This window comes from Grampus griseus (genome assembly GCF_964374135.1).
Source record: "Grampus griseus genome assembly, chromosome: 12".
NCBI lineage: Eukaryota > Metazoa > Chordata > Mammalia > Artiodactyla > Delphinidae > Grampus > Grampus griseus.
The window spans coordinates 10,819,737-10,834,117 of NC_139006.1; the positions used below are offsets into that span (position 1 = coordinate 10,819,737).

A 14,381-nucleotide genomic window follows, 5' to 3' on the forward strand; every position below is an offset into this window, starting at 1 on the left:
CTCACACTGCAAAACCCTTCTGGTTTCATTTTCAGAAATGCATGCGCACTTAAATCTTATGCCTGATGCCTACAAAGAAGGAAATGTCTCTCTTAAAATAAATCCTAAGGAAAAGACAAAGTAACTTTAACATAGCAGGATTAAAAAAAAATAAATCAGGGGAGGGTACACATGAGGTCCACTCCAGTTTTCATGATGACTGCTCTTAGGCAAATGATGAACATTTTGCTTTTGAAAACTGCAACAACCTCCTGTCAGGTATTCGCATGCTTTTCCAACAATATGATAAAAAGATTGCACGAATGCCAGCAACATCGTGCACTTACCTGGTCTCTTGGGTGACTTCAGCTGTAAGAAGAACAAAAAAATCTTAGAGAAAATCATTTCAGATACAACGTAAGGTGTCAAAGGTATAAAAGTGATTTAACAAGTAGCAATGAGAACAAAATAAAGCAGAAAACCCACATCAAGCCTACGCTTTCAAATGAATCAAAAAAATCGAACTGTACCTTATTTAACGTTCTCAGATCCTCCATGATCTGTTCATCTGTTAACAAATAGTTTAGCTGGGGTGTTCAGAGTTAAAGGAACGTGTCTGAAAAGGATGGCTGCCAAGCAAATAGAAAGAAACAAAATGGTGCCAGCGTTTGAGAATCTACAAAGTTAGAGTATGTTCCACCATGTTTCTACAGTTTGCCTCTTGGAACTTTTTGATCTTCCTACTAAATGTCATGGAGCCAGGTATCTAAAAGAATTCACATCCCCCCCCATCTTACAAACTTCTATGGTAAGAAGGTGGAATGAGACTCCATAGGTAACTACAACAACAGTGAGAGCCCAGGCCACAGTAAAGAACTTCATCCTCAATCTGTGAAGTGCTTTTGTTCCAAAGATCTGAGACTTCCACACAGGTACAGGATTAATCTTGCCTAACAGCTTCAATTCTCAGTTGATAAGATGAAGGGAACGTGAAGTTATGCCCCTTCCTCGTGGCAGACAAATAACAAAACCATTTTGTACAAATGGCTATTTATTATCTCCTCGAGACGATGGAAACAACACTCCCCCATGTGTCCCCTTCCCATTCCCACTGTTATGATTAAAGGGGCTTCTTGATGTCCGACTGAGATCTTTTGCTTTAATTAAACAACAGTTTGCAATCCACTGTTTGAGGGACATAGCTGACTGAAGTACGAAAGCCAAGTATTACGGTCCTCATTTCACAGATGGGAAAATCTAAGGCACATGAATCTCCCAGTGAGTGTCAAAACCAGCACAGAGTCCCTTTCCAAATAACTGCTGTCTATAAATTCCTCCCACTCAAAGCAGTAACAATTGAGGACTCCAATCATAAAATGGCCATCCCCTACCTCCCAGATAAATACATGTGCTTTCCAGCCAAACATGACAATTTCTGAAGGACCACGGCCATGTGTATTCTATCGAATGGAAAAGCAAAGGATTCAACAGTCTAAAGGAAGAAAAGTGATTAAGGCTTGATGCAACGGATATCAGGAGCAGGTTTTCGTCTCTTGTCTGGGATGGGGACAGGATCATTTGGTCGCCTCCGCAACTTTCTGGTCATGATGGGTTTCACTTCCATAGAATCTGTGGCAAGAATGGAATGGGTAAATCTATCCAACTCCAACCTGAAGTCAGCAAGAATTTGCAGTGTAAGAATATCGGCCCCAGAGCCACCCAATCAGAAGTGTTTTATCGGGGACGTCTGGTCCACACATGGCCCGAGTCAGACACCGTATCAGACTTTCGAGAGGTCTGTGCTCAGGAGACTCAGACCTGCTGACCTAAGAGCACACCCCTCTCTGAGACACAGCCCCGCCCTGCAGCCTCCCACTGCAGCCACGGCTGGCATCTCTCTGGCTCCCTGGAATCTAGAAATTTTCCTCTCCCTCCCTCAAATCAAGAGGCCACAGAGCAGTAGGCTCTTGGGATCAGAAGGAACCTTTGGGTCTTCTCTAATTCCCGCCGTTCCCACAGAGAGTGGGTAAACCAGAGCCCACCGGCATGAAAGGCCCTTTGAGAGGCCTCTGGCCTCAGGCCCAACATTTTTACATGAGATTTACAAACCTGGGCTCTTTTCATTTTACTTTATAACCTTTTGTGACTGCTTGACTATCCAGACTGATACCCTGAGGGCTCCTGAGAAAGGCCTCCTTTCTTCCTCCTCGACTCACCCCTCACCACACACTTTTCCCCCGCCTGCAGCCCGCAGCGGCCACACAGATCTCTCCTCTCCTGCTCTGCCTCCTTGGAGTTCTTCTTGCTGGCCTGCTCCTTAGACACTGGTGCTCTGCGGGGTCCAGTCAGTTCTCGGCCTGGATCCCGGCGAATTTCCCGTCACCAGTTCCAGCCCCACCCACCCCGCTGCATGGCATCCCACACCCCATGATGTCACACACTCTTCTCCAGGTTCCACATGAACCCACTTCTTCCCCACGTCTCAGGCCCCAAGGCCATCTCCCCAACGACCCACCCTTCCCAGCCGGAGCCAACTGTCATCTGTGACTTGTCTTTCTTCACCCACACATCAGACCCACCAGATAATGACACTTCTGCCTGTGAACGGCCTCTCAACTCCATCCCCTCATCACACCCTGTCTCCCTCAAAGGGATCTTCGGAAGACATGAACCGGATCATTTAGCACATCACTCTTTCTATGAAATGTTTCAATGGCTCGCCATTGGCTACGGAATAAAGGCCGTGTCTCCCTTCCGGTCTCCCCCACTTCTCCTTCCTTCACAGAGAGCCCGGGAGCAAGCTTTCAGCTATTCTGTTACCCAAGGGCACCTTACTTTCTATGCCTTCAAGCCTGTGTGTGCTGCCCTCCGCCTACACTCCTCTTTTCTGCCCAGAAACTCCTACACAACATCCTCGGAGAGCAGCTCAACACTGCCCCTGCTGTGATGGCTTTCCCGGAGTCACGCCACCTTCCCAGTAAGCAGAGCATCTGTACAAACCCCTACCACCAACCGCCAGCATCTGGGACACTCCCCCAGCGGATGCATGGATTCCACCCCAACGCCGAGCGATCGTTCTGGCGCATGGGAGGGGCTGGCTGCACGGGGTTTCCTGCAGAACAACTAGATGAGGTCAAGTCTGATGATGAGATGCAGTTAATTCATGACTACGCATCCTATGTGCAGAGCAGACAGGACAGCCTTAGGGAATTCAACATAGCCCGTCCACCACGGCAACTCCCGAGACCCGAAAGGCCTTGGTTTGTGCGAACAAAGTCAAAAGGCATTTCTGCAGAAGAGAAATGGGCAATACTGACTTTTCTCCCCTAGGAATGGAGGTAAAGTGACCAAAACCAGTGACCTAATAAACATTCATAAAGGTGTATTCAGAAGTGGGGACGGAAGGAGGACAAACACGCACCCACCCCTGGGAAAGGGGAGCCTTCTCCCTAAAAGACATCTCTTACCCTATGCTGAGATGCCACCCTTCTCCAGTTTCTTACTGGCCGGGTGGGTGGGTATCCCTGCGGCCGCTGTGTGACATAAGGCAGGCTGCGTAAATACTCTTACGTCTCAAGTTTCCTCATCCATAAACTGGAAATATCAATAACACTTCCCTCACAGGGTGCTGTGAAGATTACATGAGATGATACATGTGAAGCCCTCAACATAGTGCCTGGCATAATAAGAGTTCAATCAATGCTAGTTTTTATTATCATGTTCTTAGCCAGGAAAAAAATCATACAAAGATCTTTTTGAAAAGTCAAAGCACAAACAGCTGGAACAGAAGTGATACACCTGAAGGAAAGTGATGTCAACAGTGAGGCTTGCAACATTCAGACCTAATTTGGAAGACCAAAGAGCACCAGAGAAAAGGCACCAAGTGTGCCCTACCCTCCGGGGGTGGGAGATGCATGATGGAAGCAAGCAAAGGTAGAGCTGAAAGGATTTGGGAAAAAGCTGGTCTGACCATGGCCAAAAAACTCAGAAAAAAATAACTCCATCACTCACAAAGCAGAAAGCATAATCGAATTCTCCGTATGAGATGGTGAAAATCAATCCACATTATTGGTCTAGTCACGGTAATAACCTCATCAGTTTACCCAAAAGACTACTTCAGCACAAGGAAGGTGCTCTGAAGAAGCCGCTAAAATTAATTAGCATGTCCCCATCACCAGCCAGGAGAGTGAGTGAGGAGGGAGCAGTCCTGGCCAGGGGTCCAGGTGGAGGATGTGATTCGAGGGGAAGAGCAACATGTAAGTATCACAGCCCGGAACTACACAGTAAGATTACCTACTTAACTCACTTTATTCCAATCCCAGCCACGTATGCATGGTCGGCTTCTACGGACGATTTTTTCATAGAAAGATGGGATGTACTGACCACCTGGGTTTGAGTGCGCCTGGAAATCCTATTTCTCACCAGAAGAAACAGGCTGGCAGGCTGGGTTTATTTTTTATTTATTTTTAACATCTTTATTGGAGTATAATTGCTTTACAATGGTGTGGTAGTTTCTGCTTTATAACAAAGTGAATCAGCTATACATATACATATATCCCCATATCTCCTCCCTCTGTGTCTCCCTCCCACCCTCCCTATCCCACCCCTCTAGGCGGTCACGAAGCACCGAGCTGATCTCCCTATGCTATGCGGCTGCTTCCCACTAGCTATCTATTTTACGTTTGGTAGTGTATATATGTCCATGCCACTCTCTCACTTCGTCCCAGCTTACCCTTCCCCCTCCCCGTGTCCTCAAGTCCATTCTCTACATGTGTCTTTATTCCTGTCCTGCCCCCTAGGTTCTTTAGAACTTTTTTTTTTTTGTTTAGAATCCATATATATGTCTTAACATAAGGTATTTGTTTTTCTGACTTACTTCATTCTGTACGACAGACTCTAGGTCCATCCACCTCACTACAAATAACTCAATTTCATTTTTTATGGCTAAGTAATATTCCATTGTATATATGTCAGGCTGGGTTTATTAACATCTGTCTCCTGGGAGTTTGGTCAGGAGCCCCAAGGGCTCAATCTAGGTGCACTGACAAAACCCAAACTTCTGGAACTGAAACTCAGACCTTGGAGTGTGGCCACCCTGGAGAAGGCACTCCAGCAGGAAGTAGCTTCCTCTCGGACATCATGCACCAAGCACAAAGCATCTCCAACTGGCTTCAACCAGAAAGCCTCCCTAATCCAGAGGCCTATTGTAGGTCTGCTTCCTGTGAATAAGTGAGGATAAAATGTGCAGAATCTAACTGAACGTCCAACAATTAAACCAGAGGCAGGGGAGCATTCGTGACAGAAAACACCAAGCAAGCGATGAGACCAGGTGCACAACTCCCCTCCACACCACTGTGTATACGTGGCCTTGAATCGTGTAAATCCTACTGGTCTGCTCTCCAGATGGGCCTGCTGGCTAAGAAATGGGAGCGCAGGATGAGGCAGGACTAAGCCACAGCCCTATGGAGACATAGTCCTGATAACGCTAATTACCTTTTAACACACAACTATGGGGTACTGGCTGGCTTTTGGCTCTGCGCTTCTCAAGGCAGAGTCATTCACTCCAATAGCCCACCCGCCTACAGGGCACAGATGCAGTAAAAGCTTCACTTTAACGTCACTTTAACATACTTGCACCATGAAAACAAACTCACACTTGTTTAGCTGCTGAAAAAAAAAATTAGCTGCAGGGATTCAAAGGAACATCCTTTTAAGTAAGAATGTGACAGAAAAGCCTCAGCAGAGCCGACACTGCAGCCGATGGGCAATTACCCCCAAACCAGGGGCAGCGAGCCACGGGGCTGGACTGAAGGTCCGGACCAAACCCCAGGACACCCCACTCTAATGGCAACATCACAAATCCAGGCTGCATGGTGACCACAAACAGGGGCCTGAAGTGGGGGGTGGGGGGGGTGGATAAAAATCAGGGTTAGGTCATCGGGGACCAAACCAGGGTAGGAACGAAGGGACCAATTTCCATTAGGCCACAGCTGCCCGTAACACAGGGGTGCATTTCAAGAGTGAACTGATCAAGGCCCACCGCTCTGCATCCTCAACCCCGCTCAATGGCCTGGATTCCACAACAGCATCATCAAGAAGGAACGTCTTGGGGACAAGCCCATCCCACCCCAAATCCAGGTCCCCTCTTCCACCCTCCCTCCCCTGACATTTGTGCGGGGCCTCTTCTCCTCGCCTTGACTTCCTGCTCGCGGGCACCTGTTCCGGTGACTCTGCTCCTGTATAACCACACGTGCCTCTTGATGTTTTACAGTCAGTGAAAACCAGCTCGACACATCTTTACCTTCATTTATGTAGGATCCCCCTCTCTCAAAACTACCTCACACTGGGGAAAGCATGGAAACCGTCTCGGTCTTGTAACTATGAGGACATGAGCTCCTCGAGGACAGAGACTTCCCTATCAACCTCATTCTGTGAAGCACTTGGACCACATGAGTCCACAGGATTTAGAGTCAGTATAATGCGGTGGTTAAGAGAACACGCTTGGGGCCCAAGTCTGGCTTAAGCACCACCTCACTGGGGCACTGGAGCAAATGGCTCCCTTCCTGCACTCCTGCCCCGCCAAGTCATCACAGGAGTCTCAGGAGCTCAATGAGGTCACAGTTTCCCCAGCCCTTAGTGTGCACTCTGCGTGCCAGCCACTCGGGGCACCATCTCCTCTCACCTCTACACCAAACCTCCACAGCGGGATCTATCGTGTCCTTGCCAAATGGCACAACTCCACCACAGAACCAAGTTCATGTCTGGGCTGGGATTCAACCACATCTGTCAGCCTTCAACGGCAGCTGTAGTATTTTTATATTATACCCGGCTCGATGTAAACACTCAGAGCTTCTATTTGATATTATCATTACACATGCCTCCCGCTATGAATCCAGTAACATCTTTTTTTTTTTTAACTATTTATTTACTTATTTATGGCTGCATTGGGTCTTCGTTGCTGTGCGCGGGCTTTCTCTAGTTGCAGCGAGCGGGGGCTACCCTTCGTTGCGGTGTGCAGGTTTCGCAGTGCGGTGGCTTCTCTTGTTGCAGAGTACAGGCTCCAGGCACGCGGGCTTCAGTAGTTGTGGCTCGTGGGCTTTAGAGCGCAGGCTCAGTAGCGCTCCCACGGAGCGCATGGGATTCGTTGCTCCGCGGCATGTGGGATCTTCCTGCACCAGGGCTCGAACCCGTGTCCCCTGCACTGGCAGGCAGATTCTTAACCACTGCGCCACCAGGGAAGTCCCCTGAATCCAGTGTCTTCTAAAGGAACCTCACAGGCTTTACTGAAGTCATGAATAACTTCCACAGGGGCCTGAAGGTTGAAAGATGCCCCTGGTGAGGCAAGAACTTAAAGATAAAGTGGCAGTTAGTCGGGTGGTTGGCAGAAAGGAGAAAAGGTGGCTGGCGTAAGGTAAGAGGACACATGAATTAAAAATGATAGAGTGCCCCACGTTTTCAAGCTCATGAAGCTCTCGTTGATTCCTGGGGTTACTGAGAACCGTGGCCTCAGCTGCAGAGAAAAGTCACCCTCGGGTAATTCTACCTATAATCTCACTACTCCAAGTGTGGTCTGACCAACAGCATCACCAGCCCCGGAGAGGTGGTTAGAAATGCAGGATCACTGGCTCCACCCGAGACCCCCTGAACCAGAATCTGCATTTTATCAAGACCCCTGGCTGACTCACACACGCATTCAAGGTGGGGGAATCACCAACCTATAATCCATCCCAGTTCCTCTGCCGACAGTACACTTTTCTGCCTGCACAACCCAGCTGTCCCAGGTTCTCCACCAGTGGTTCAGGCAGTGAAGAGAACGTCCCACCAATTCCCACAGATGGCTGGAAAGGCGGAAATCCTGTTTGGACAGAGCAGGTCACTGGCTACACCTGTTTCCAATGTGTTATCTGGTTTAAGCTTCTCATCGGCCTCATACTCCACTTTGTTTTTCAAGAGATCTTCATGTTGAATTGGAGAAGGAGATTTTAGGAAGTATGTTTTCTGGGCAGAGCTAGGCAACACTGATACTGGGCATCAATCCACAGAAGTGAAATCAGTCACTCGGTGAGAGGAAGGAAACCAGACCTTTAAGTCGACACCGTAACAGCACCATCTGTGGAAGCGCTCATTATCCTTCTAGCTCCAGTGCCTTCTCTTTAGACGCTCCATCATTACCTTGGCAGTGCTTTCCATACCGAGGGTACCAAACGGCTTGAGGAAGGACATCGGTACCTTTAATGGCCATGGCTATAGCTTTAAGCACTTCTGTAATCTATTTTACTGCATCACAAATGACTTCCCTGCATTTATTTGTCTTTTCTACCCTGGCAGGTTTGGCCGCTCAAGTCACTGAGGATGCCTACTGTCCCTGTTAAGATTCCAGCTGTAAAATTGCCTGGCCAAACAACATCTATCGCTTGTCAATAATTAGGCTGCCAAATCACAGGTGAGGTGATGACAGCCTTCCCCGCAGATGGAAAGGGAGCAGCTATAAACTGACAATATTTCCCACCAGCCTAATGAAGGCTCTGAGCATCTGGTGGCTCTAACGGAAAGCGATGAGGCGTCAATGCCAGCCGGAGCCACCGTCGGAGAAGATGGTGTGCAGGTCAGAAAACAGGCACACCGACTGGGACCGGACAAGGTACCAATGTGCTTGCAGTTTAATTAAAAAAACATTTCAACAAGAATAAGACGGTGCTGTTCTGAAGATGCTGTTTCAGCATCCATTCTCACCAAAACACATTTCTGAGCCACTGCCAGTGGTCTGCAAGGAATTCATTCCTTTTGCCAAGTCTTTCAATGAGGACGGTGTATCAGAAGAGAGATTTTTCAAGAGTCAGACCCCTACTTTAGACGCAACCACATGATCATCGGTGCATCGTGGGGACTGGAGCTAGAAGTTTGTGTTAATGGGAGGTCCATGTTAGCTAACAGCACCAGAAATACCAAAGGGGAAATACAGCTCTTAACTGTTACTTTTAGTTTCAAAGTCAGCCCCAAGGACTTACATAACAACAATGTATTTCTTAAGGACCCCGACAAAAATCAGACATGCCAGAACCCCAGGACCTTCTGAACATGATTATAAGAGTGAAATTTTGGGGTGTGCCGAAGGCATGTCACTTACATACCCAAGTGACAAACTCACCACTGACGTGCCTTGCGATATTTGCTGATGGAAAGAAATTTTGCCAAGTTCCAAAATAGCTAGTTCAAGCCAATTCCCATCCTGTACCCTTCTCAGCATTGTTGGTCTACATATGGCAACAGAAGAGGCAGCCCATATTGCCTCTCCCTTAAACTTGCCTACAACCTGCTGAGTTCCCATATGCGGATGACTGAATCCTAGAAGGCCAGGGAGGGACTGGCTCCGAGTCTAACGTAACTTTCCTGCCTTTACAAGAGAACAGTTCAGTTTAGCTATCCCAGCTGAAATGGTAACAACTCTTTCTGAAATGTTCACAGTAACACCTGGGGCGAAGGGATCTAACAGCACAGATGACACAGCCAAAGCCTCTGTTCTCACACCCGGGTCAAAGGAAGACAATGCTTTTTCCATAATGAAGGTAGAACGAAAAAAAACAAGCAGAGGGATTCCTACCACCACAGAGGGACCAGGGTAATTTGTGAATATAACCAAGATAGGAATGGCAGTCGACCCAGGAATTACATTAAATAAAGTATAAGCCAGAAGTTGCAGTCACTATTAAAGATCTACCCTTTAATTTACCCAGCGGCTGTTATGTACAAGGCCCTGTACTAGGCACTCGTATTTCTAACCACAGTTTTGTGAGATAAGATACAATCAGCCCCATTTTACAGAGGGGGAAATTGGCTCAGAGGGGTTAAGTGGCTTGACTGAAGTCACACAGCCAATACAAGACAGAGCTATAACTCTGACCCACCGTATGAAAGCCCACCCTCCTTTCAGCTCACTCTGTTGTGCTGAGGAACCAACAGGAGTCAGTACCGGAGCACCGCCCTCCCCCCAGGGTCCCCCTCGGGTCTCCCAGGACCCTGCTCTGTGGTGCTTTCATACCTCCAGTCAGTTCCATCGTTAGCTTTTCATTTTCAATCATTTTCTTCTTTTCTTCTAGCTCGGCAATCAGGTTCTCTTTCAGTTCAACCTTCTTGTCTTCAAATTCCTTCACTGCCGCCTTCTTTTCTTTGATGTAATTTCTTTCCACTTGTTCAGTCTGAGCAAAAGAGAAACACAGGCTGGGGCTACATGACCCTGGCAGCCAGGGCTCCAACACAAAGCCTGGCTCTGTGCACAAGCACAGAGGAAATACGTTTACTAGAGAGAAGAGAAACAGCTGCAGTCAACACACCAACTTTCAGAAACAGGGTGTCTGGGAGCAAGTTTTCCAACGAATGTGTGAAACTGAACCACACTTCTGGTTTTATGTGCATACCTCACTCGTGACTCACATCTATTTCCTCTCTTCCACATCTTGTATTTTATGGATTGTATGTGAAAACAGAATGTAAGTTTCTCAGAAACAGTAAATAAACCCTCTTGAAGACACAATTTCAAAGAAAATAGTACATTCCAGATGAAATATCTATATTTAAAATAGTTACAGGATACCAAGTCAAGACGGCCTGAGTTATTACTCTATTGTTTTTTGATGCTTACAGTAAGATAAAGGCCAACGAGAGGACAGGATCACTTCTTAGGTGCCTGAACCCCGAGGTACCCAAACCCTGAAATTATACTGAGTAAAATAAATGCGTACGCATCCGTTTTCCAAATCTCACTGTTGCATTAAGTGAAGAATAAGGGGGCTCCTGGTGGGCTACGGCTGTGGACCCTGTGACCCCCTGGGCTGTGGCCGTGTGTGTTGCACTGACTTCAGTCCCAACACCGTCTCTCATAACGCGGCTTTGATAAACTATGACCCCGCCACACCCCCCACACACACCAGCCTCCCGGGAGCAAGCACATTACCCAAGATTCCAGCCCTCATCTCTGCCTGTAGCGCCGCACCTCACATGCAACCAGCACTCAGACGTCTGCTAAGTGAAAGATCTTAATCCATTTTTCCGACCCAACCAGGGTTTCAGCTTTAAAACGGAGCCAATTCAGAGACCAGGCTGCTTTGAGGACCAATATAACAAACTATTAGGCCATTATAATTCAGACATACTCCCAAATGGCTTTAACGTGAGATAAGCGTCGACAAGAAAGCGGTCAAGTGTGAGTATCCCCTAGCCCCTCTGTGATAAGCAGAAGCTGCCCAACCAACAAACGAATAGATGGAATTTCTGAACTGAGACCAAATGTCCTTTAGTCAAACAGAACACTGATGGAGGCTTCCGGGGGGCTTCCCAGCTGTCTACGTGGTAATGGAAGGAAAGGCCATTGGATCGGTTGGGAGAGCAAGATTCCAGTCTCAGAATGAGCCTGCAAGCCCAGAAGACCCGTGGTACTTACTTCCAGCTGGAGGAAGAGTTCTGAAAGAGATAAAACATGCAATTAGATTCACCAGGCTATGCCACCTTTCTAGACAGTGACGTTAGGATTCATTTAGAAGCAGTAATTGCTTTCTGAAAACACGGCTGCAAGGAGAAAATGTTTCCGTCAGTAAGCTGCTGATATATGTGAAGGGGTAGGATGTGAGAAGCATGCGTGTCTAGTTAAAATCTGACCCTGAACAGAATGCGCTCTGGCAGCTCTGCCCAAGGGTGAAAGCGAGCAGGAACCAAACTGCCCTGGCGAAATCAGTAAGAGCTAGAAGCTAGCCCTTCTTCCACTCAGTACACACCCTCAGCAGTCCTGCAGGGCAGGGAGAAGGAGCAATGCAGTTACTCCAGAAGCAGAGGCAACATGGATATTTTTAAAGCCCCTCGCACAGGGCTCTGCGTGGTGAGGAAGGGCACTCCCCAAGCTTTCAGAGGGCAGAGGTCCCGAGCCCTCCTGCGGCTCTGCTCACACCCAGGCCTCCACCTGCAATGTCCTCTAGTCTCTGACCGCAACTCAGAGTTTCAGACTACTGCAGCCTCCTCCCTGAGGCCTTTTCTGAGGCCCCTTCGCTCACCAAGCCCCTCTCAGACACCTCAGAGTATCCACTGCCCGGTATCAGCAGCTTACTGAGCACCCACTGCGCGCCAGACCAGCGCCTGTTTACTCAGCAGCTCCCCGACCTCTCGACTCTAAGGTCCTGTGCACACTGAGCATGTGAAACCAAACAGGTCCACGGCTTCTTTTCTGGGTGACATCTGAGCTGCTGCAAACGGTCCACAAAGACTGCTGGTGGAGCGGTAACTCCAGGGGGTGCTGTTCCCATCTAACCATGGTCTCCTTTGCAGACCCGAAGGAGCCTATGGATCCATCACCCCATAAAAGAGCACATATGCACAGTCACACATAAAACCTTGAGCGTTTCAAGAACTCGAGATGAAGAATCTAGACATCCATCAACTGTTCAATGAGAAAACTGAGGAAAACGGACCAGCCACTCACTATTTTCTAACCCCCAGAAATCCTCATCACCTTGGCACCGGGAAGCGTGAGGCACATGAGCCCAAGTGCACCCAGCCCAACACACTCACTCCTGACTGCTGCAGACCCGTACCCGTGTGAACGGGCCAGATATCTGAAGTCTGCACCATTCGGAGACTTCACCTCTGCACCAGCAAGTCAAGCAACACGTAGCACTCTCGGAGCTGGTGGTGGTTGTTTCAAAGCAGCCAGACGCCAGACACAACAAGAGCAGGTGGATCAGCTCCACACGGACTGTGCTTTTTCAAGCTCAAGGTGTGACTGATTCAGGAGCCCCTCTGCATTTTCACCTGGGGGCAGGGGTGGGGGGGATGTTTATGAAAGACACCAAGCACAGGATTGAGAGCAGAATTCAGAAAGACAAATCAACACTCACCCTGCAGTGCTCGCTTAAGAGAAATGGCTCACATCAATTTTCTTTCCCTCCTTACATCTCAAACCAGTTCCACGAGATATTAGCAGCGCTCTCTCCAAATGGGGAAACTGAGGCTCCAAGAGCAGAAGCGTGCTAAAAGGCTTAAGCCCTTAAGGGATGGGAGGAAGCCCTCAACCTGGGACCTCAGCCTCCACAGCACCACCCCCTTTTCCTGCTGAAAAGGGGCTCCAGGAAGAAGGCTGAGGATTTTAAAGATGCCTGAGGAGATGCCTCAGGAACTTAGAGTGGGGCAGGGAGAGGGGTGCTGGGTCGCCACAGCAGCTCTATCGCCCACCTTCCCTGCAGCTCCTTTTCTGTGCCTTGACGGACATGGGCATCTACTCACTGAAGGAAACAAAGAAGGGTTCTATCCATAGAAAGCTGGAAAGTCAATGGATCAGAAAGTGAAAGGACAGCAGCCTAAGGCCACTCACTGGGGAAGAAGATGAACAGTCCTACGTAAGTGCAGCTTTGGAGTCTCTCTGCGCCCAAACTCGCCCCACAATGGGATAGCTGAAACACGTTTTGGAGAATGGCTCTTCTGGCCACATTACGTCCCAATCGATGATCAGCCAAAGGAGGAAAATTTGACGAGGATTTATTTCCAGTTAAGAGAGGGCCTCACCTGCATTTCGTATCCTCTCTTTGTACTGCTGATCTAGTTTTTTCATCCTCTTCTGATATTCCTGTAATGTACCTGATTGAGATTTACAAAATAGTTACTATGAAGATCAAACTGCTCTACATTTTGGTTTTCTAGCACCGACACTGAATGTTTTAAATAACATTAGAGTAAAACACACACCATGGAAAGGCACCCGTGAGTAGAGGTAACTTGGTTCCCAAGCAAGATGCAGAGCAGAAACCCCAACCAGTGGCCTTAAGACTCTCTAGCAAGTGAGGAGTAGAAGCAAGCTGCACCCATCCACCAGTGACTCTCATCACTCGCTGCCAGTTTCGGTCTGCGGGCCTCCCTTTCCTGGAAAAAGCTCACTCTCCCTCAGTAAGGTCTAGATCAACGCCATCCAGTAGAACTTGCTGTGCAACGGTGGAAATGGTCTATTTTGCCCTGTCCAGTATGACAGCCCCGAGTCACATGTGGCTATGAGCACGTGAAATGGGGCTAGTGCAAGCCAGGAAGTGAACTGTTAATTTTATTTAATTAAATTTAAATAGCCGCGTGTGGCTAGTGACATTACTGGACAGCTCAGTACAGCATCTGACCAAAGGGCTCTTCCCTGAGCAACTAATGAGGGTCCCAATTAGCGTGGGAAGTGTTTTCGGATGACAATGCTTCAGTGGGCTATATATACGAATTTTTATTATTAATTAATTAATTTATTTTTGGCTGCGTTGGGTCTTCGTTGCCGTGCGTGGGCTTTCTCTAGTTGCGGCGAGCAGGGACTACTCTTGGTTGCGGTGCACAGGTTTCACATTGCGGTGGCTTCTCTTGTTGTGGAGCATGGGCTCAGTAGTTGTGGC

General features: G+C 48.2%; 1 protein-coding gene across 1 annotated transcript in view; it reads right to left on the reverse strand.

The window, feature by feature from the left end:
* SUDS3 (SDS3 homolog, SIN3A corepressor complex component) overlaps positions 1-14,381 on the reverse strand; it is a 42,803-nt gene that overhangs the window by 21,924 nt on the left and 6,498 nt on the right. The window contains exons 4-9 of the mRNA XM_082668452.1: positions 13,525-13,596; positions 11,417-11,436; positions 10,019-10,175; positions 1,513-1,608; positions 510-571; positions 327-348 (exon numbers count right to left, since the gene is read on the reverse strand). Of these exons, the coding sequence (XP_082524578.1) occupies positions 327-348; positions 510-571; positions 1,513-1,608; positions 10,019-10,175; positions 11,417-11,436; positions 13,525-13,596 (429 nt within the window). The remainder of the gene's footprint in view (positions 1-326; positions 349-509; positions 572-1,512; positions 1,609-10,018; positions 10,176-11,416; positions 11,437-13,524; positions 13,597-14,381) is intronic.